This window comes from Balaenoptera borealis (assembly GCF_965194805.1).
Source record: "Balaenoptera borealis genome assembly, chromosome: 11".
NCBI classification, from domain to species: domain Eukaryota; kingdom Metazoa; phylum Chordata; class Mammalia; order Artiodactyla; family Balaenopteridae; genus Balaenoptera; species Balaenoptera borealis.
Window position 1 is genome coordinate 98,555,255 of NC_138868.1, and position 22,667 is coordinate 98,577,921.

At 48.9% G+C, this 22,667-nt stretch overlaps 2 protein-coding genes across 8 annotated transcripts; one reads left to right on the top strand and one right to left on the bottom strand.

The window, feature by feature from the left end:
- Window positions 1–32: 32 nt before the first annotated feature.
- On the top strand, window positions 33–2,885 carry TRAPPC4 (trafficking protein particle complex subunit 4). The gene is made up of 5 exons (XM_082342164.1): window positions 33–427; window positions 591–765; window positions 1,370–1,473; window positions 2,119–2,245; window positions 2,527–2,885. The coding sequence occupies exons 1-5, from the start codon at window positions 253–255 to the stop codon at window positions 2,603–2,605; spliced, it is 660 nt and encodes a 219-aa protein (XP_082198290.1). The 5' UTR covers window positions 33–252; the 3' UTR covers window positions 2,606–2,885.
- A 941-nt stretch (window positions 2,886–3,826) lies between these two features.
- On the bottom strand, window positions 3,827–10,339 carry SLC37A4 (solute carrier family 37 member 4). Of its 7 annotated transcripts, none has more exons than XM_082342149.1 (10): window positions 10,244–10,339; window positions 8,665–9,006; window positions 7,571–7,803; window positions 7,025–7,268; window positions 6,371–6,529; window positions 6,038–6,123; window positions 5,409–5,522; window positions 5,146–5,211; window positions 4,643–4,781; window positions 3,827–4,533 (listed from the first exon to the last, which is right to left on the bottom strand). In XM_082342149.1, exons 2-10 carry the CDS (start codon window positions 8,810–8,812, stop codon window positions 4,367–4,369), a joined length of 1,356 nt encoding a protein of 451 aa, XP_082198275.1. In that variant the 5' UTR covers window positions 8,813–9,006; window positions 10,244–10,339; the 3' UTR covers window positions 3,827–4,366. The 7 variants fall into 7 exon arrangements, with proteins under 7 accessions (XP_082198275.1, XP_082198276.1, XP_082198274.1 ...); XM_082342150.1 differs by lacking the exon at window positions 10,244–10,339 and adding an exon at window positions 10,091–10,195; XM_082342148.1 differs by lacking the exon at window positions 10,244–10,339 and adding an exon at window positions 9,625–10,181.
- Window positions 10,340–22,667: the final 12,328 nt, after the last annotated feature.

Genomic DNA, 22,667 nt, shown 5'->3' on the forward strand with positions numbered 1-22,667 from the left:
GGCAGTCACACGTTGCTGTTTCCTGACACTAAAAAACGGGGAAAAGGGACGGAAAACAATTTTCTAGATCCCGACAACTAACTTCCCGGCATTACTGACAGCCAGGCGTGCTCCAAGTGCGCAAGCGCCGCAGCGGGCCGCGCTCCGGGGTCGAGAGGGGAAGCGCGGCCGGGGCGCCAGGGGCAGGTCCTGTGCTGCGGTTCCGGGGCGGAGCCGGGAGGGGGAGGCAATCCCGCAGTCGCGGCGGCAGCAATGGCGATTTTCAGTGTGTTTGTGGTGAACAAAGCTGGAGGCCTCATTTACCAGTTGGACAGCTACGCGCCACGGGCCGAGGCTGAGAAAACTTTCAGTTACCCGCTTGATCTGCTGCTCAAACTGCATGACGAGCGTGTGTTGGTTGCCTTCGGCCAGCGCGACGGCATCCGGGGTGGGTTAGGCTCGGGCCCGGGGGGCGGGGCCCAGTGCCGCCGTTGTGGGCAGGTGTCTTTGGGCGGGGGGCGGAGGGGGTGAGGAGTTGGGGCCGGGTCCATTGTCCCCTTGGCGGGATCCCCAAGCTGAGGCTTCGTTGACGCTTAGCCTCGGCTCTGCAGTGGGCCACGCAGTGCTGGCCATCAATGGTGTGGACGTGAGCGGCAAGTACACGGCCGATGGGAAAGAGGTGCTGGAGTACCTGGGCAACCCTGCTAACTACCCGGTGTCCATTCGATTCGGCCGGCCTCGCCTCACCTCCAATGAGAAGCTCATGCTGGCCTCCATGTTCCACTCGTAAGTCTCACAAGCCTTCCTAGATTTTGTCGGTCTGCACTTGGCTCATAGACTGGCTGGATTAGTGTGGTTCTGCGCTCAGAGACTTCCTGAGCGGCGGTGCTTACCTTCCTCCTTCTAAATCGTCAGTTCTTGTGTCATGAAAAGAATTGATCCAGTATGACTAGGCTGTAGGTGTGATTTTGTTTGCCTAAGTCACCTCTTTTCTGAGTCTTAAGTTTCTTCATCTTTAAAGTAAGGCAATTGAGCTAAATGATCTTTAAGATCTTTTCTTGCTGTCAATTATGGTATGAGATGTACTGGATATGCATAGTTATGGGGTGAGTAAACGTGGTACATAGTCCCAGAGTGTTAATTTCACCCAAAGTTTTCAATGTACAATGTTTTGTAGGAAAGTATGAATGTAAAATACATGCAGAATTAAAATGAATTTTTAAGAAATTTTGATACTGCTGCCAGGCAGTTCACACTGCTGCTTCTGACTCTCTCAAGCTGTAATTTGAACTCTTCAGAAGATAAGGGTAATTTCAGTGGAAAAGTTCGAGAAGCACTTCTCCCTTATAGCAATGAGGTGCATTCCCAACTTTGCCTCCTTTGCAAATAGGCTGTTCGCAATCGGCTCCCAGCTGTCTCCTGAACAGGGCAGCTCAGGCATTGAGATGCTGGAGACAGACACATTCAAACTGCACTGCTTCCAGACATTGACAGGTACGCACCTCTAGATAGGCCAAGGGGATGCGATGGGGCAGGTTGGGAGAAGGGATTGACCTAAGTCGGGTTTGGTAAGCAAGGGAGTGTTGGTTAGCCTTTTCTGGGACAACTGCACAGACAGTTACTTGTTTTGTGAATCTAAAGCCAATATTTAATCTGACGCCAGTTTTGTCCATGCCACTGAGCGTGCTCAGCCTTGGTTATCCTGTCCACAGATAAACTCACCTTAATGTTATCTCATGTTGCACACGTTTTGGAAGGTGTGTTGTTCCAAAATGAAATTTGAATGCGAAATGGAAATGGCCTTTGGATCGTGACTGTCATTGCATCACTCCCTGAAGGCAGATCATTGAAAACTGCCTGAGTTTGTTCCTTGCCTGGCACTTTCTGCTGAGGGGCCCCCAGGCCAGAAGTAAGCGACAGAGCTAGAACCCAAAGCCTGGTCACTCAGTCAGCTGGGTGATGCAACAAAGTCATTTCACTTCTCTGCTCTCACCTGTAGATTCAAAATCTTGCTTTTCGTGCTTTATGTAGCAATAAGGATAAAATTTAAGTGGGCATATGAAAGTGCTGTGCAAACAAAGGACAGCATTTTTTGCTGCATTCTCTACCCTTTGGTAATCATTCCTGGTCCCTCTCCAGGGATAAAGTTTGTGGTGCTGGCGGATCCTAGGCAGGCTGGGATAGATTCTCTTCTCCGAAAGATTTATGAGATTTACTCAGACTTTGCCCTGAAGAATCCATTTTACTCCCTGGAAATGCCCATCAGGTATGTGGTCCCACTTCCCAGCTTCTGGTCAAAGCCTCCTTGTTCCCCCTCCCTGTGTGCTTTTCCCCAATGTCATTTTGAAGTGTAGTAGAGTTATTTTTAAATAAAACAAAAGTAACTAGCCTTTTACTTATTTATTTTTTGGAGAAACTAAAGACTTTCCTTGGGGTTTATGTCCTTCTTCAAGCAGAGTTTCCACTGGCTCTGCCTCTGCACCCAAGGTGGGGAGAGAGCCAGGCCTCACACTTTGTCCTTATTTGTGCTTCCTGGGTCTGGCCTAGGTGTGAGCTGTTTGACCAGAACCTGAAGTTAGCCCTGGAGGTGGCAGAGAAGGCTGGAACTTTTGGACCTGGGTCTTAGGCTGAACCTGCAGTGGACCCCCCCCACTCCCCGCATATTCTTGAGAGATCCTGCAACAGGGGTCCTGCTGTTTCCACTCCGATGGAGATCCCAGCGGCATTTGTTAGTGCACTTGAAAATGGGAGGTTGCTGAGCCTGATGACATGTACCAATGCCCGAGCCTTAATACCATGCTCTCTTTCCTCCTGTATCTATTATGGTCCTACTTCCCAACTCTGTACAGATTATTTATGGAGGAGGTAGGCCCATAAATGCTATAATAAACATTCCTTTGATCTCAGTGTTTGCTATCCTAATTGATGGTTTGGGGAAAAAGCCTCAGGAGGGGAGACAGAAATGATAAGGGAATTCTGGGAAAATGAGATACTATGTTCTAGTAGAAAACAAAACAAATAAATGTTCATTAAGTGAATGAATGAACATGGGACTTTGAATCAGGAGCCTTGGTCCTAGTTCCAGAACTGCTACTGACTTCCCTAGGTGGTGGGTATGGTGGTGATGACGATAATGAAAATGATGATGGAATATTTATCAAGTGCTTATAGCCACGTTTTACGCTTTATCTCACTTAATCCTCTCCCTTACCTCAGGGGGTACATTCTGTTTCTATTACAGATGAGATTCAGCAAGCACTGTACAAACTCTCTGCCGCAAAGTCTCAAAGCTAGTTACCAGCGGACTGAGTTTGAACCCAGGCTTTCTGACTACACTGTTATCTCCCTCCATCAAATTACTTAACCTGCCTGGCACCCAGTAGTTTCATCTTCAAAATGTTCATTGAATTATGCAGTATGAAGTTGAAGGCAGTAGAGACATGAGTTTAAAGGAGTCCATCTACACTTCAGCTTTCCCTTCCAGGGGAATGAAGTCTCTCTCTTCTGGGGTGGAAAAAGCATGTATTAAGGGAGTATTTCCCCAAAAAAGCTATCTCTGGCTTGTATTACCTCCCCCTTTTTTTTTTGAGAAGTACTTTTTATTTTTTTTTTAATATTTATTTTATTTATTTATTTCTCTATATGGTTGCGCCGGGTCTTAGTTGCGGCGGGCGGGCCCCTTAGTTGTGGCATGCAAACTCCTAGTTGCAGCATGCATGTGGGATCTAGTTTCCTGGCCAGGGATCGAACCCGGGTCCCCTGCATTGGGAGCGCGGAGTCTTAACCACTGCGCCACCAGGGGAAGTCCCTGTACTACCGTTTTTGAAAGAATGACTCACTGACAGGGTTTAGTATCAAATCTAGTTTTAATTTTCTGTAACAAATCTTTCTACTCTCCCACCCATACCCCCCTACTGTACCCTGGGTATTGGTGAGAGTGACCCTCTTCCCCTGGAGTCCAAGGTATTGGCAGGAGCAGTTGCCCCCAGCTGAGAGGCCTCAGGGCAGAGGTCCTAGGCCATTGCTGCCCTGCTGCTGCAGGAGGAGCCTCACCTCAGGTGAGGATGGGGTGGGATGGGGACAGGGCAGGGCCCAAGAGAGGGAGAAGGATATAGGAGACTCCCTGAGTGCAGGGGTTTCCTCTTTGAAGCCAGGAAATAGGAGCTAATGGAGTCCAAGAACAAAGGTTGTCTTTTAAATAGAGATCAGATGGGAAGCTGGGACCTCATTAGCCACTGATAACTTCCAGTGCCACTTGGATGAGGGAAAAGGAGCAGAAAGGGAAAGTCAAAGGTGCTAGTCAGATAGTCCCCTCCCTCCCTTCCCCCACCCCCGTGGAGGGGAGAGGCCACAAGTGGGACAGGATGCTCCAGAGCCTGCACTGTCTTCACTCAGCCTTCTTGGGCGCTCGGCCCATCTTGGTGCGGATGTTTCGTAGAAGGAAGAAGGCACCTGTGCTGGCCGCACAGATCACTTCAGCCACCCAGAAGGCTGTGCTCCAGCTGTAATGCTTCGCAATGGTGCTGAAGGGCAACCCAGCCAGAAAGCCGCCCACTGTCAGGGAGGAGGGGAAGAGCCTGAGTCATTGTGAGGATAGAGCCAGTGGGGCTTGTTCCAGCCCCTAGCTGGCTTGTGTGCAAGGCATCAGTGGGGTATCACTTACCATTGGCCATGAGTCCCACAATGGCATGGGAGGTGCCACACAAGTTGGGAGGGGCACTCTCATTGGCTATAACTCCGAACAAGGCAATGGGACCATAAGAGGAGAAACCAAACACAGCTCCCAACACCAGGATCCAGAGCTGCAAGGGCAGTGCAGGGTAGCATTTAAGGTCTGAGAAAGCCTCTTACCTACCTACCCCTGCCAGAGGAGAGAGGAATGCTTGGCCCCAGGAACAAATAATTGTAGTAAAAGCAGACAGTAAGTGACTCCCACACACACCACTTCCCAGCACAGCTGACTGCAGAGCTAGAGGAGTGGGGGCCACATTCAGCCAACCCAGCGGCCTGTGCAGGTAGGGGAGGGGGGTTCAGGAGCCATCCCTCCAAGTGAGATGCTGTCTCGTCTCAGGACTTGTGCAAGCTGGATTGGCTAAGGGCAAGGCAGAGGCGGTAGGACAAAGGTGAGACACACCACGCGGAAAACCAGAGATAAAGATAGGGCACCTCATGCTCTGTAAAGCCTGTGAGCTCAGCGAGAGGGTGAAGAGCCGGAGTCCAGAAAGCAACATCCTAGAGGAGCATAGAGAGGAGAAGAAACCAGGCCCAGAGTCAAGGAGGGGCATCAGAGTACAGACGAGGGGAATGGAGGTACAAACAACTGAAAAGGGCAGTCAGAAGCAGAGAAAGACCAGGGAGAGGGAGACAGAGTCAGTGGCCCTTGCTTTCTCATCCTTGTCCCTGACGTGGGCCAGTCCCTGTTTATTTACCTTGGGGGAGTCACTGGTCACAGTTACCCGGAAGAGGTACATGGACACTGTCATGCCAGCCATCATGAACAGCAGCAAGCCATGGCGGGGGTTCCCGTACATGGACAGCCGTGCCTGTGGACACAGTCCAGCAACATCAGGCCCCAGGAGCAGCAGAGAACCCTCGCCCCCGGACGCTGACACAGCAGACCTCTGCTGACAGGTCTTTGGCAATCCCATTGCAGTTCTTGGCCCAAGGCAGCTCTGGGAGGCCCTGGGACCTGCTTATTATGTTCTGAGGTCAAACTCCACAACATCCCTTCCTCCACTTGGGGCAGGCTTGGGGACACGTGGTGGCAGGCTGCATCCAGTCCCTCCCCAACCCCAGTTTCCCTGGGGCTGTGGAGAAGCTAGGCGGAGAGAAATTCTGGCTCTCCTTGACATCAGTTAAAACCCTTTCCCCCAAGAGTCTCATCTCCACATCCCTAGCAAAGAAGAGTAGCCTGGAATCATTCCCACCTCACCCAAGCTAAACCAGCATATGCCAAGCTGCCTGTGCCCCAGGGCTCCTACCTCTCTGGTGCCTGTCCCAGTCATGCTGGGAAGATTTAAAGGGACCCTCTTCCTTCCCGTCCCTTCTGCCCACTCACCTTGGCCATGGCCCGGTCTGACAGGTAGCCAGCTGCGATGCTGCCTACAAGGCCCCCAACCTCCAGGGCACTCATGTAGGAGCTACCTGCAGTGGGGAGTTGTGGTGGGAAGAGGGAAAGGAAGGGTGGAAGGGTATTACACCTTGGGGTTGTCCCAGACTGACTGAAACCCAGAGAGGTACAAGGTCCCCAAGGGTGACTGGCCACAGCTGCCTGAGTACTGCCCGGCCTCAGGGAAAGAAGAAAGAGGATAAAGGGAAGCAGGTCTGAATTTCCCATCCCCTGCATTGGCTCCTGCTCCCTAGGCCTGCCCCATCCCAACACTCATCTCACCCACGAGGGCTGACTGTCCTCTCTCCTGGATAAGGAAGAACTGGCCCCAGTCAGTACAGCACGTCTTGACTCCAAACACCACAAGGTAGCCAGTGGAGAGCACCCACAGGTAGGGGGTCAGCAGCAGCTGCTGTAAGGTGCTCTCGTCCTTCAGAGAGCCTGGGGGTGGGAGGAGGCCAGGCCTCAGGACTCTGCTCAGGCTGCCCTGCCCCCACCACTCATTCACTAGCCGTAGGGGCAGAGTCCGTCCACATAGCCAAGGATCAGCAGGAAGGTCCCCCTCACCCACTGTTCTGCCCTCTCCTCTCCACTGCAAGTCTCAACGAATGAAAGAGAACCTGAGGACCAGTGGGGATGGAGGAAGGCACCCAAGCCACTTAACGCTTAGGATGCTGTCCACACAGGGAACCCTGGCTCTCTTGTAAGGAAGGACTAGGCTACAACATGAGTCATAGCATTTGTTGGCTCTGCCACTTGTCTGGTACTTAACTGCCTCTCAGGATGGAGTTTTATTTACTCCCCACCCACTCTCCATCACCATCCCGACATCCATTAGCTAGTACAGGGCCAGGCATACAGCCAGTCCTCAATGAAAGTCTGCCAGGTGAATGATGAATGAAGGTTCCCTAGGGGTCGGCTTTAGTGCGTACTCACCCTTCTTGCCCTTGGAGGGTGTGGGGTCCAGGTTGCGGAGTCCAACATCAGCAGGTTCATTGTGGATGAGCAGGAGACAGAGGAAGGAGACAACCACACACAGTGCCCCCGACAGGGCCAGCGTGCTGCGCCAGCTATAGCTCTGGGCGAGGATGGTTGCCAGGATGGGGCCCAGCCCTCCAGCCAGGTTCATGCTGGTTGATAGGACGGCCCACCAAGTGCCAAATTGAGATGGCTCAAACCACTGTGGGGCAGAGGGGGACAGAGTAGATGCCCAGCCTACAGTCCATATTGAAGGTGAGGGTCAGGTGGTGCAGACCCAGAAGCTCACATTACAGGGATGAGGGAGAGGGCTCTTCTACTTGGCAGGGCCAATTCCCTCATCTGCCACCTGATCCCACCACGTTCAGCCTTGACAAGCAACAGAAGCTGGGCTGGAACTCCTGAGGAACCTGCTCTGGTTGGGGGTGGAGGTGCCAGCGTGCCCACATGCTCTTTAGGTGTCCTCTGCCAATCTGAACCAGCTCCTTGGAAGCAGACACTCACCTTCCGCAGGACCTTGCCACATGGGGGCCAGCCCAGCCCCTGTGCCAGGCCATTGAGGAACCAGAGAGCAGCAAAGACAGGTACTGCGGAGCTCCAGGAAAAGACTACGTTGACCAGGCCAACCAGGAGAAGCCCGGAAGAGAAGAGCCAGCGAGCACTCATCTGGTCAGACAGCACCCCGCTCACAAACTTGCTGATGGCGTAGGCTGCCGACTGGCTGCTGGTGATGAGCCCTGCAGGGGAGGGGAGCAGGGAGCAGGACACCTGGGGGGTTAGGGGCCAGGGCAGAGGCACAGGAGGGTGGAGGAAGGCATGGGGTCAGGTGTGTAGAGGTGCCTGGCAGGGTGAGACTAGTTCCTTGCAAGAGGAATAGGAGGGGCCTGTGTTGGAATCCTGACATTCATTCATGGGGCCAGGCTACTCCTCTGGCCTCTCCATCAGCACTAGCCCCAGGCTGACCCATGACTTTTCAGCCTCTTGGAGAGTTCCAGCAGCAGCTGTCAGGGAGCAAGACAGCCCTCCTCCATGGGATTCTCATATGCCTGATTTCTCCCTCACCGTGGATGCCAACCCAGTGTCTCTGGCAGTTCTGTTGCCCCATCTCAGAACATGGGGCAAAGGCTTAGAATTGGAGTCAGGGACCTTATTCCTCCTGAAGGGTAGCCTGCTAGGCCACATGGAGTCATTGCACCAACTCCCCAGTTCCCAGTGCTCACAATGTCAGTGGCCAGCACTCACCCTGTGGTCTTAGCCTGCACCCACACAGGTGCAGAAACCATGCTCAGAATCCCCCTAACACACAGTGCCTCTGGGGACACATGTTAGTCACAGGCGGGCGTGCACACACACACACACACACACACCAGATAAGCAGCCCTCAGACATGCTTAGACCATACCCACAGTCCTTTACCTGTGCCCACAGACATGGATCTCAGAGCCTCCTCATCCGGCACATGCACTGTCCCCCGGCGTCTGCTGTGCAGACACTCCACACACACTACATGCCTGTACCCACCACACTGCACAAACACCCAACTAGTTCTGCTGATCCTGTGTTCCTGGGCCCACCCCCCCTGCCCTGCCAGGGCTCACCCAAGTCATCCTTGTCCAGAGGGACCTCCTCCACCAGCGACGGCATGACAAAAGAGAAGGTCTTGCGGTTGAAGTAGTACAGGCTGTAGCCTCCAAACATGGCCGAGAAGATCACAGTCCGGTAATAGCCGTAGCCTCGGGCCGCCATGGTGGGAAAGAGCAGGCCCTACTGGCCGGGACACAGAGCCTCTGACCACGGCTCCTGATTGAGGCTCTCAAGTGCTCAGATCTGCTGAGTTGGGCTTTTTCTGCTCCCTCCTCCACCCAGCCTCCCAGGCTCCCTTTATAGGCACCTTCTGGACAATCATTAAGCCTGGGGTGGCTCCTAGGGAACCCGGTGTCCTGAGGGAGACAAGAAAACAGGAGATTACTGACGCCCAGGCTGTGGGGGCCTGGAGGGCGTCCGAGAGGGAGGCAGTGTCCGTGAAACAGGCCAGCACACTGTGTCCCCAGGATTGCTGCCTTTCCCGGCTCTTCCCTGTCCGCCTGCCCGTGAAACCAGCTGTGATTAAAGGCTTAACCTAATTATTTTTGTCGGCTTGCGCTCAGGGGAGGCAGGGGTGGGATGAGTAGAGCTGCCCTCTCTAGCCCGGCTCCCTCATCCACCTACCTTCTCATTCATTCGGCGAAGGTTTATTGAGGGCTTACTGGTTGAGAGGCACTGCACTAGGTGCTGGGTTAGTTTCTACACACACACACACACGCACACGCACACACACACTCAATCAGACACCTATCCCCAACAACCTCACTTTCAAGTCTTCCAGAGCTGACCTCAAGCCCTGTAACTCCTGATGCTTAGCACACGGTAGGGTGTAACTGTTTACTGACAGTTGCAGAACGGTAAGCAAGGGGCGGGTGAAGGAAGTTCCCTGCTCAGGACCCACGGTTGCACACCGAAAGCCCCACTAGGGGCAGGGGTCCTGGTTGTGCCACTGAGATGCCTCCGGTCGCCTTTACCCTTGACGTCAGTATGGGCTCCGGTCTGGCAGGCTGGGGCTTCAGGGACGGTGACCGGACGCCCCGTGGGCGGGAAGGCGCAGCGATGGACTCCAGGCGCAGTGCCCATGCGCCCCGCTTCCCAGGGCCCCGGCAGCACGACCCCGGCTTTGCCGCTTGGTTGGGAAAGCAATTGGAGCAGAAGGCGTGGGCGCAAGCGGAGCAGGCTGCCCCACGTAGGCCCCGGAGGCCCCTCGCTTCCGGCGCCGAGTGGCTCGGCCAGGCGGGGTGGGGCCAAGCGGCAAGAAGGGGGAGGAGGGAGCGAGGCGGCGAGCTCTCGGCACCTGCCCAGACCCGTGTCCTCAAGCTACCCAGGACACCCGACTCCGGCTGGGAATAGACGGGGGCCCGAGAGCAGGGGCTCGAGAGCTGCGGAGACCCCAGGACTCGTGCGACAAAAAGGAGAGGGAGCGTGCTGCTCCCGGACCCAGCAACTGCCTCCACCCCTGAACCGGCAGCCGCAGAAACTGCTCCTGGTTGGATTGGAAGTTGGGCCTCCGACAAAGGAGCAGCAACGCTTGAGACTCCCACTCCAGCCCCGCCCCCAGGCGACGCCCCTCCCCCGCACACCGCCCCCTACCTGAACGGAGGTGGGAGCTGGAGTGGCATGGGGCGGGGCCCGGCGGGCGCATGCGCGTGCGCCCAGAGTGGGGCGGGGACTCCGCCTGCGTCTTCCAGTCCCGAGAGCCGAGGCCACCCACAAACGTTTTCGTATAAGAATGCGGGTCACGCTGGTCGTTGGGCGAAGACAGCGCCCCTTAGGGGCTGGAGTCGTACGTTCCCTTCTTAACTGACGGCATTCGACAAACCACATCAGTGAGTGCCTCCAGCTACCAATTACTGTTCCTGAGTTGTTCACGGTAGGGAAACATCTTGTAAGAGAACACAATATTTTCTGTAAGAAATTAATGCAGTCCTCAGTAAGCACAATTTGAACATTTATCTGTGGTCAGACTATTGCGGACAGAGTTAAAACAAAATAGCCAGAGTGTTTAAAGTATGGGCCCCGAGTAAAACTTAAATTCGAATCCCGGACGCGCTGCTTCTGACAGCATGACCCTGGGTAATTAATAATCTCTATGAGCCCCAGTTTCTTACCAACCTCATAGGGTGGTTGTGAGGATTCAATAGAAGATTCAGATAGGAGTTCAGAAAATTTAGATAATTGCTTTCACAGAGTCCATCAGAGAATTGCTGAAATAAGTGCTTCAAAGTTGAGAGTAAAGCTCTTTTAGAATGATGTTAAAAACACAACAGGTCCAAAATGGAGTTGCTTATGCTAAGCCCCACATCACCAAAGGGAGACTTAATTACTGTTTTGGCTCTCCCAGAAGTGGAATCTTAAATAAGTCAATCAGGAATCACCTGGGACTTCCCTGGCGGTCTAGTGGATAAGACTCCGTGCTTCCAAGGCAGGGGGCCTGGGTTCGATCCTGGTTGGGGAACTAGGATCCCACATGCCATGTGGTGCCGCCACAAAAAGAAAATAAAAAAGGAATCGCCTGCTCAGCACTAGTTATTTAGTTATGTCATCTACCTATAGACCCCCCCTGCCATTCCCTAAAGCGAAGTAACCTGGTAATAGCCAATCTGCTTTTTGCCTAGTTTAATTCCTTGTTCCTGTTCCCTGCTACCTATAAAAGGCTTTCATTTTGTACAGCTCTTCAGAGCGCCTTTCTAGCTGCTAGATTGGACGTGTCCTGATTCATAAATTGTTGAATAAAGCCAATAAGATTTTTAGAATTTACTCAGTTGAATTTTTTTTAATAAATTTATTTATTTTTATTTTATTTATTTTATTTTTGGCTGCGTTGGGTCTTCCTTGATGCACGCAGGCTGTCTCTGGTTGCGGTAAGCGGGGGCTACTCTTCGCTGTGGTGCGCGGGCTTCTTGTTGCGGTGGCTTCTCTTGTTCCGGAGCACAGGCTCTAGGTGCGCGGGTTTCTGTAGTTGTGGCTCTCGGGCTCATAGAGCGCAGACTCAGTAGTTGTGGCACACGGGCTTAGTTGCTCCACGGCATGTGGGATCTTCCCGGACCAGGGCTCGAACCCCTGTTCCCTGCATTGGCAGGCGGATTCTTAATCACTGCGCCACCAGGGAAGCCCAGTATTATACTTTTTAAAAGGCCGTTTTAAATAATTACAGAGTGTTTGCTTTCAGATGCCATGGGTCATACTTTTATGGATGTGACTATAAACATTGTTATAAAGAGTAAGAGTTGTATAAAATAAGAAATAAATACAATACTCAATTTCCTTTCACATTAGCATCAATAAACCTCTAATCGCACTTTCTACCCCTTCAAATAGAGTTATGGGGGAGACACTATTTTTTTGTTTGTGGTAGCTGTTTAATCTTTTCTTTTTCTTCATACTTTTCTGTTATAAAAAGTTTATCTGATACTGTGATGTGTTCATGATAACTATTCTTTAATTGGAAATTCCCTGGCAGTCCAGTGGTTAGCACTCTGTGCTTTCACTGCTGTGGCCCGGGTTCGATCCCTGGTCGGGGAATCTCACAAGCCGCGCGGCGTGGCCGAAAGAAAAAATTCTTTTATTTTACTTTGTTATAGTAGAACTAGTCATCATGGACATTTCTGCTACCAATAGCAATCTAAATTAATGTTGGCAAAAGACTAGGTATGTCGACTGAAAAAATATGCACAACACAAAAGTTGAGAATTGCGTTTTATTCAGTAGACTTGCTGAGGACTTAAGCCCGGAAGACAGCCTCTCAGATAGCTCTGAGGAACTGCTCTGAAGAGGTAAGGGAGGAACCAGGATATATGGGCAAAAACTAGGTTGTCAGAACATCAAACGATTACTGTTAATCAAAGAAAAACCAGACATCTCAAGTTAATGAATATAGGACTTTTCTATGTATTGGAAGATGTAAGAGTCTGGGCTCATTTAAATCATTCCTTTCATATGTACATTAATTCTTTGGGCCAGCATCCTATTTTTCTCCTTTGAATCCCCTCAGGATGCACAGTTGGTGGTGGCTGCAGTGGCTGAGGGCTTGATGGCTGTAACACCCTTTGTTTACTAATACGACATTCTTCGTCCACAGGTACTTAGTTTATTCTTGCAGATTCAGCTCACCTCTTTTGGACCAAAGCCACAGGAGAGCAAATATTTTCACACCTATTAGAATGGAATTGCAACTATCATGCATTCAGACTGTTATGATCCCAAGCAGTCTTTATATAATTTGAATTACATTGTATGTTAGATTTTTTATAAAGGTTGGCCAATTTTTACAGAAGAAATTATTTCTCTGATACTTTGGTCCTATCTGTGTAAAACTAGATTTTTTTCTTTCTTTTTTTTTTTTGGCCACGCCACGCAGCTTGTGGAATCTCAGTTCCCAGAACAGGGACTGAACCTAGGCCATGGCAGTGAAAGCCCAGAATCCTAACCACTAGACCACCAGGGAACCCCTGAAACTAGATTTTTTAAAAAGTAGTATGTGACCAAATTTAATTGTCTTCCTAGGGCCTAAATAAAGAGAAATCAGTTTCCCATGGAAGGAAGGAAGGAAGGAAGGAAGAGAAAGAAATCTTTCATGATTTTAATATTTTTCAAAAATCCAGGTCAGTTGTTTTGCAGAATGTCCCTCATATGGATATGTCTGATTGTGTTTGCAATACTATCATATTAAATAATTTTGGCAGAAGTACTATATAGATGACAATGTGTCTTTCTCAGTGTACCACATCAGGAAGCATGTGATAAATTTGATCATTTAGTTAAAATGGTGTCCACCTGATTTCTGTACTAGAGGAAACTTTTCCTCTTTGTAATTAGTAATCTATAGTGGGACCATACTTTGATACTGCAGATACATCCTCCTGTTTCAAAAATCTTTCACCCAGTGGTTTTATTATCTATTGATGATTCTTTCCTGAATCATTTATTAATATGGTGGTTGCAAAGTGAAGGATTTTTCATTCTATCATTCCTTCTGTATTTATGAGTTGGTATTCTTCTTCTTTTTATTATTTATTTATTTAGTTAGTTAGTTATTTTTGGCTGTGTTGGGTCTTTGTTGCTGCGTGTGCACTTTAGTTGCGGCGAGCGGGGGCTACTCTTCGTCGTGGTGTGCGGGCTTCTCATTGCGGTGGCTTCTCTTGTTGCAGAGCTCGGTCTCTAGGCACACGAGCTTTAGTAGTTGTGGCACGCGGGCTCAGTAGTTGTGGCTCGCAGGCTCTAGAGCGCTGGCTCAGTAGTTGTGACGCATAGGCTTAGTTGCTCCGCAGCATGTGGGATCTTCCCAGACCAGGGATCGAACCTGTGTCCCCTGAATTGGCAGGCAGATTCTTAACTACTGCGCCACCAGGGAAGCCCTGTGAGATTTTTTAAAGTGTTTTTCTATTGGGTTCTCAACACTTAAATAACCCATCCCTGAGGATGGACTATGGCCCCTTTACCACTGTACCCAGCTAAGTGTTTGGTACAAAACACTACTGTAATACTCAGTAAATTGCTAGATGAACAATTATTCACACCACCTAAATACTTTTATATCTTGATTTTTTTTCTATTATAGCATAAACATGTTTTATAGAGTTAAGGATTTTGGGCTGAGGGGCATGAAACACTCAAAGAACTGTTTGGTAAGAATTAGCTTGCCAAATTGAGGAGCAATAGATGGAAGGCATAGAAACTGGACAGAGTCATAATTCCAGTGGGAAGTGCTAAAAATTCCTACCAGAGAGAGAACCATGGGGATTCAGAGGCAGAGGTAGGCACAGAATCTTGCTTTGGCCACTGCTGATGCAGCTAGTTGGCTTGGAGGGGAAGGGGGTGGGTCTCAGAGGTCAGCCAAAGCTAGAAAGTCTGGGCAAGGTTTGCTCAGCCACATATGTGAGGACAGAGACACCTGCCAAGAGCTCTGAAAAATGGCCCAGAAATAGAGTTTAACAGGCCTTCAACGCCTGCAGTACCAACGTAGCTACTACAATCCTCAACCTCCTTTCAGCCAGGGGTCATGCTAAGTTATTTCCCTGCCTTCTCCCATTTCAGTTCCCTCAAATAAAACATGGACGATCTAACCCACCTCAGCATCACTGTGGGAATTAAACGAGAAAACATTGTAAAGCATCTTATGGCCAGGACAATGTAGAGACGTAAACGCTAGTCTTCTCACTCTTTATTTCCCAAGAAAAGTAAGGAAAGGAAATAAGACAATGACATCCTCCAAAAGTAAGCAGGCTTTGCTACAGAATAATAAAACCTAACGTGAATAAATGCAAATTATACTACATGCCTGAAGAAGAAACTATGATTTTGATACTGTAAAAACATCAATCCTTTCCAAATTCATTTGGAGATTTTCGTTTTTTGTTTTTCGGCCACGCTGCTTGCGGGATCTTAGTTCCCCACCCAGGGATTGAACCCAGGCAGTGAAAGCGTGGAGTGCTAACCACTGGACCGCCAGCGAATTCCTTTCATTTGGGGTTTTTAAAGCAATTCCAATTAAAATCCCAGTAGGATTTCTTGGAAATTGGGCAAAATTGTTTTAAAGATCATCTGGGAGAATAAATAACATCAGAGTAAGAAACTCAACGAATTAAAAAAAAAAAAAGAGTAAAGAGAATTTCCACTGCCAAATATTAACAATTGTAAGATTATGATAATTATGTGGTTTAGAGCATAGCCAGGCATTTAAAAGGAACAAGATGTACTAGAAGCAGACCTTCACATGTATAATTTAAACCATGATAAGGAAGACATCCCAAATCAATTGGGGGGGGTAATTAATTAATTAATGGTGTAAGATAATTGTTTAGCTATTTAGAAAAAAAATCCATTTAGATTTCTATTGCATACCCCACAAAGAATAAACCCCAGATAGATTAAAGAGTGCCATTGAAGAAAATAAAACCACTAGATTAGTCACTGGATGAGGCAGTGTTTTCCAATCTTAAAAACAACTGAAGAGGGACTTCCCTGGTGGCACAATGGTTAAGAATCTGCACTCCCAATGCAGGGGGCCTGGGTCTGATCCCTGGTCAGGGAACTAGATCCTACATGCATGCTGAAACTAAGGGTTCACATGCCGCAACTAAGGAGCCCGCGTGCCACAACTAAGACCCAGCACAACCAAATAAATAATAAATTAATTAAAACATAATAACAGGGACTTCCCTGGTGGTCCAGTGGTGAAGAATCCACCTTCCAATGCAGGGGATGCAGGTTGGATCCCTGGTCGGGGAACTAAGATCCCACATGCCACGGGGCAAATAAGCCCGTGCACTGAGCCTGCACTCTAGAGCCTGCGAGCCGCAACTACTGAGCCCGTGTGCTGCAACTACTGAGCCTGTGTGCCACAACTACTGAGCCCATGTGCTGCAACTACTGAAGCCCGTGCGCCTAGAGCTTGTGCTCTGCAACAAGAGAAGCCACCGCTCACCACAACTAGAGAAAGCCTGCACGCAGCAATGAAGACCCAATGCAGCGAAAAATAAATAAAATTTTAAAAATAAATAAATAAAGATATATCTGACGTAAATATCAATGGCTGTTCGTTGCCAGTGCCAACCCAAACCCAGACTCAGAAATAGGAGGGCAGGTGGTGGAACTGTCAAATTAACACGAAAACATGGAGGCATTCCTGGAAAATGGATGATAAGGTCCTGTGTGTGTTTGGAGTAGGGGTGGAGGGTGGGAGAAGGCAGCCCAGAGTGACAGGGACCATGAACTGTGGATAGGAGATAAAGTAGAGCAGAGTTTTTAGGTCTGCAACTCACTCTCCCAACATTACCTGGACCAGTCCATTGTGTGCCTCTGCTACTGCTTAAGGGCAGAAAACAATAGCCAACTGGATATCAATAGGTTGGGGCGTCAGCGTTCAACACAGGTACAGGCAGACTAGCTGCATCCTAGCATTTACTCCACCACCTCAAAACCCGAACAGCAAAATGGTTCTAAGTGAGGAAGGGAGCTCCCCAAAAGGCAGTTGCACTGCCCTGGATGATTTCAACATCTCTGCTCTACATCTCATACCCTCCTCCAAACGCAAGCCTGCTTCACCTGGAGTGGCTCATGCCCTGAATGTTTGTCCCTGTTTACAACTCCATCCACCAAAGTGGCAAATATCCCTAGGGGAATATGTGCCCAAGGGGTAAAAGTCTAGGAAAGAAATCATTGTAAGAATAAATAAAACAGGGCTTCCCTGGTGGTGCAGTGTTTAAGAATCCGCCTGCCAATGCAGGGGACACGGGTTCGAGCCCTGGTCCGGGAAGATCCCACATGCCGTGGAGCAACTAAGCCCGTGCACTGAGCCTGCACTCTAGAGCCTGCGAGCCGCAACTACTGAGCCCGTGTGCCACAGCTACTGAAGCCTGCGCACCTAGAGCCCGTGCTCCGCAACAAGAAAAGCCACTGCGGGGCTCCCCTGGTGGCGCAGTGGTTGAGAATCCGCCTGCCAATGCAGGGGACACGGGTTCGAGCCCTGGTCCGGGAAGATCCCACATGCCATGGAGCAACTAAGCCCGTGTGCCACAACTACTGAGCCTGCGCTCTAGAGCCCACAAGCCACAACTACTGAGCCCACGTGCCACAACTACTGAAGCCCGCACGCCTAGAGCCTGTGCTCCGCAACAAGAGAAGCCACTGCAATGAGAAGCCCGCGCATCGCAACAAAGAGTTGCCCCTGCTCGCCACAACTAGAGAAAGCAGCGCGCAGCAAAGACCCAACGCAGCCAAAAATAAATAAATTAAATAAATAAATTAAAAAAAGAAAAAAAAAAGAAAAGCCACTGCAATGAGAAGCCCGCGCACCGCAACAAAGAGTAGCCCCCGCTCGCCACAACTAGAGAACACAACTAGAGAAAGCCCGCGCACAGCAACGAAGACCCAACGCAGCCAAAAATAAATAAATTAATTAATTTTTTAAAAAAAAGAATAAATAAAACAAATTGAACAGCCTATAGCAGACAAGGCAGATTTGTGGTCCAAGAAGCTAAAATCAACATATTAAATATTCTCAAAAATATAAAGGAGACTCATGAAAATATGAGGAAAAACAATGTCATCAAGGATGTTTTGCTTTGAGTAACATCAGACTAGCTTGTTGCAGACCAATCCTCCCACCAATAACAAATAGAAAAGCTGGTCAGAATACAAAATTGGTGTTTGAAGGTGTCCAAGAGCTACCAAAGCAGAAAGTTATCAATTAGCTTTTGCAGTTAGCTATTATTATATAACAAAATCACCCCAAAACTTAGTTGTTTAAAACCATAATAAGCATTTTATTGTGGCTCACAAGTCCATGGGTCAGCTGGACAGTTCTGCTGATCCAAGCCAGGCTGCTGACGTGTCTGCAGTTAGGAGGTAGCATGGCTGGTGTCTGGTTGATGTAGGATGGATTCAGGTGAGACAGTCTCTCTCTACTCCATGTGGTCTTGCATATTCCAGCAGAGTAGCATGGCAATTCTCATAGCAGGGGTCTGAGGCAGAACCGAAGCGTGCCAGCCTCGTGAGGCCTAGTTCCAGAAATGGCACAGTATTGTTTCTGTCATCTTCTATTGGCCAAAGCAGGCTTAAGACCACCCAAAATTCAAGGGATGGAGAAATAGACTCTACCTCTTCATGAAAGGAGTTGCAAAATCCATTGCAAAAGTTGTAGATGAAGAACTACAGTCATTTCTTGCAGTCAATCTGCCACAGAGGTCAAGATCCCAGAGTGAAGAGAAGCCGAAAGAAGTGAACACAACGTTTGGTGCTGTTTGCATCACGAAGGCATTTGCAATCCAAAATAATGAAGGGAAGCTCAGCACTGCTTTCAGAAATCTAGGATTTGGAGGACAAAAAATGAAGTTCAAGGCCATCAAGGAGAAGGCAGCATGAAAACCAGCCCAGGCATTAATTTAGGGCACCTGATGGATTGCACTCCGGGAATAAGGGCCAACATGAAATACCACAACCTTCACAAAGATGACAGTCCAACTGGGCACTGGTGGCGTAATGGTTAGGATTCCCGGCTTTCACTGCCATGGCCCAGGTTCAGTCCCTGGTTGGGGGAACTGAGATCATGCAAGCCACCCGGCCCAGCCAAAAACAAAAAACAAAAAACACGACAGTCCAATCAAATCAGCTCAAACTCTGGATAGACTAAGGCAGTGCTTCTCAAACTGTAATCTTTGGACCCTGCAAGATCTTTTGGGAGGGTCAGGGAGGTCAAAACTATCTTCATGGGCTTCCCTGGTGGCGCAGTGGTTGAGAATCTGCCTGCCAATGCAGGAGACACGGGTTTGAGCCCTGGTCTGGGAGGATCCCACATGCCGCGGAGCGACTGGGCCCGTGAGCCACAATTGCTGAGCCTGCGCGTCTGGAGCCTGTGCTCCGCAGCGAGAGAGACCGCAATAGTGAGAGGCCCGCGCACCGCGATGAAGAGTGGCCCCCAATTGCCGCAACTAGAGAAAGCCCTCGCGCAGAAACGAAGACCCAACACAGCCATAAATAAATAAATAAATAAATAAAATTAAAAAAACAAAACAAAAAAAAACCTATCTTCATAATAATACTGAGATGTAATTTGCCTTTTTTTTTTTTTTTTTTTTTTGGCTGTGTTGGGTCTTCGTTTCTGTGCGAGGACTTTCTCTAGTTGCGGCAAGTGGGGGCCACTCTTCATAGCGGTGCGCGGGCCTCTCACTATCTCGGCCTTTCTTGTTACGGAGCACAGGCTCCAGACGCGCAGGCTCAGTAATTGTGGCTCACGGGCCTAGTTGCTCCGCGGCATGTGGGATCTTCCCAGACCAGGGCTCGAACCCGTGTCCCTTGCATTGGCAGGCAGATTCTCAACCACTGCGCCACCAGGGAAGCTCTCATTTAGTTTTTTTTCTTGGGCTTTATCTTGTTCCTTCATCTGGTACATAACCCTCTGCCTTTTCATCTTGTCTATCTTTCTGTGAATGTGGTTTTTGTTCCACAGGCTGCAGGATTGTAGTTCTTGCTTCTGCTGTCTACCCTTTCTATAAACAGCTCTTAAATAAGATGCTCAACCTCAATCCTGAAATAAATTGATGCCATTTTTCTTTTCTTTTTTTTTTTTGGCTGTGTTGGGTCTTCGTTGCTGTGCATGGGCTTTCTCTGGTTGTGACGAGCGGGGGCTACTCTTGGTTACGGTGCGCAGGCTTCTCATTACAGTGGCTTCTCTTGTTGCAGAGCACAGGCTCTAGGCGCGCGGGCTTCAGTAATTGTGGCTCGTGGGCTCTAGAGCGCAGGCTCACTAGTTGTGGCGCACAGGCTTAGTTGCTCCGCGTCATGTGGGGTCTTCCCGGACCAGGGTTCAAACCCGTGTCCCCTGTATTGGCAGTGGATTCGTAATGACTGTGCCACCAGGGAAGCCCTGATGCCACTTTTCATCTATCAGGTTGGCAAAATTAAAGTACTAATACTGTGTTGGTTTTAGAAATCATCCGAGCTTGGGTCTTATCTTCCTTTAATTTTTTTTTAGTTTTGGCCATGGGGCATGTGGGATCTTAGTTTCCCTGACCAGGGATTGAACCCGCGCCCCCTGCAGTGGAAGCACTGGAAGCGCAGAGTCTTACCAACTGAACCACCAGAGAAGTCCCTCATCTTCCTTTAAAAAGGTAAGAAAGATCAAAGCCAAAAGATTTGTCTCAGGAACAGCCAGCAGCCCAGTTCCTAAAACCCATATTCTTAATCAATGAACGATGCTGCTTCCCACACATATTAGCAAAGAATTGAAGGAAGATAATATTTGGGAATTTAAATCAGGGCTTCTCAACATCAGCCCTATTGACATTTGGGGCTGGGAATTCTTCGTAGTGGGGGGTTGTCCTGTCCATTGTAGTATGTTTAACAGCATCCTTGACATCTATCTATTAGATACTAAAAACTGAAACCAAGCGAGGCCTTGTGGGGCTCCCGGGCACGGAGGCCTTTTTGTCCCCCGTTTCTTGTAGGCAAGACTCCAGCCTCCATGACCGTCCCTGAGTTCCAAAGGGCAGGTTCAAATAGTTACTAATCAAGGGAGGAGCAGCCAAGAAACCACCTGAGACAAGACTAAAGGGACCACAGAAGCTCATCAAGATTAGGAGACCAAGCACCTGAGACTCTGAGACCCTGCACCCTAATCTTGTCAGCAACCCCACCCTTGGGAACTATTGTCATAAAACTCCTCATCAAATCCTCCTGGGTTGGGACACATACTTTTTCGAGGCAGGAGCCCGCTGTATCCCCCTTTGCCTGGCAAAGTAATAAAGCTGTCCTTTTCTACTTCACCCAAAACTGTCTCCAAAATTTGATTTGGCACCGGTGTACAGAGAAGCTGAGCTTTCGGCATCAAAACCCCTCCCTCCTCCCATGGGACTTCCCTGGTGGTGCAGTGGTTAAGAATCCGCCTGCCAATGCAGGGGACACGGGTTCGAGCCCTGGTCCAGGAGGATCCCACATGCCGTGAAGCAACTAAGCCCATGCGCCACAACTACTGGGACTGTGCTCTAGAGCCCGCGAGCCACAACTACTGAGCCCGCATGCCACAACTACTGAAGCCCACGCGCCTAGAGCCCGTGCTCTGCAACAAGAGAAGCCACTGCAATGAGAAGCCTGCGCACTGCAACGAAGAGTAGACCCCGCTTGCCGCAACTAGAGAAAGCCTGTGGGCAGCAACGAAGACCCAATGCAGCCAAAAATAAAAATAAATAAAAATAAATGCGCTATCAAGCCATGAAAAGACATTGAGGAACCTTAAATGCATGTTACTAAGCGAAAGAAACCAACCTGGAAAGACTACATACTGTATGACTCCAACTACATGACATTCTGGAAAGGGCAAAACTATGGAGACAGTAAAAAGATCTGTGGTTGCCAGGAGCTAAAGGGGAGGGAGGGATGGATTTGCAGGGCACAGAGGATTTTTAGAGCAGTGAAAGTACTCTGTATGACATGTTAACGGATACGTTTCATCATCCATGTGTCCAAACCCGAAGAATGTACAATGCCAAGAGTAAACCCTAATGTAAACTTTGGGTGATAACGATGTGTAGGTTCATAGATTATAACAAACGTCCCTCTCTGGTGTGGGATGTTGATACTGGGGTTGGCTGAGCATGTATGGAGCCAGAGGGTATATAGGAACTGTGTACTTTCTGCTCAATTTTGCTGTGAAACTAAAACTGCCCTTAAAAAAAGTCTATTGGGAAACAAAAAGAGACTTGCAGGTTCAAAACTTGTCGTCTGAATTGTTCAACCTTTAGAGAAAAACAAACTTCATGGTCATTTTTTTATTCAACTGTTTAGACATGTGAATGATTAATGACTAGGGACTTCCCTGGTTGCACAGTGGATAAGACCCCACGCTCCCAATACAGGAGACCCAGGTTCGATCTCTGGTCAGGGAACTAGATCCCACGTGCATGCCACAACTAAGAGTTTACACAACTAAGGAGCCCACCTGCCTCAACTAAGACCCACTGCAACCAAAAAAAAAAAAAAGACTGAGGCCGTTGTTAGTAATAATAATAATTAATGATTACAGTGATTTTCCTTTGGTAAAACATGGCTCCATTACAACTGATGAACAACCCAAATTAACTGTGCTATTGAGTAATGAAGCTCTAGCAACACATTCTTGTATCAGGGTAATAATGGAAGGGTTATTGGGTCAGAATTAACTTCAAACCTAGCTGAGTCACCTAATACCTCTGATTCCTTGGACCTCTGAACCTCTATGAACTGCTGATTTCTTAATTGTAAAATGAGGTTGTTACCTTAAAAATGGATTATTACCTAAAAATACCTGGAATATAGGGATCCAAATGATGTCAGGGGAAAAATAAAACCACAGTTTTGTTCTCATGAAGAAAAATTACATACATGAATCTCAACTAAGTCCAAAACGTTAATGATGTTTTGGTGGTAGTATTATAGGCAATTTTGTTATTCAAACTTCTACCTTCCAGATTTTCCATTATAAACATGCATTATTTATATTCAAGAAATAAACATATTTTTAAAAAATCACAGCACAAAAAAC

What these genes read in the sequence shown, in the direction of transcription:
- TRAPPC4 (XM_082342164.1), top strand. Translation starts at nt 253, where the DNA reads ATGGCGATTTTCAGTGTGTTTGTGGTGAACAAAGCTGGAGGCCTCATT. An exon ending in CTGGCCTCCATGTTCCACTC is followed by an intron (nt 766 to 1,369) that starts GTAAGTCTCACA and finishes CTTTGCAAATAG; the next exon opens with GCTGTTCGCAATCGGCTCCC. An exon ending in TCCCTGGAAATGCCCATCAG is followed by an intron (nt 2,246 to 2,526) that starts GTATGTGGTCCC and finishes GGTCTGGCCTAG; the next exon opens with GTGTGAGCTGTTTGACCAGA.
- SLC37A4 (XM_082342149.1), bottom strand. Translation starts at nt 8,812, where the DNA reads ATGGCGGCCCGAGGCTACGGCTATTACCGGACTGTGATCTTCTCGGCC. An exon ending in GTGGCAAGGTCCTGCGGAAG is followed by an intron (nt 7,269 to 7,570) that starts GTGAGTGTCTGC and finishes TCTGCCCCACAG; the next exon opens with TGGTTTGAGCCATCTCAATT. An exon ending in AGGACAGTCAGCCCTCGTGG is followed by an intron (nt 6,124 to 6,370) that starts GTGAGATGAGTG and finishes TCCCCACTGCAG; the next exon opens with GTAGCTCCTACATGAGTGCC.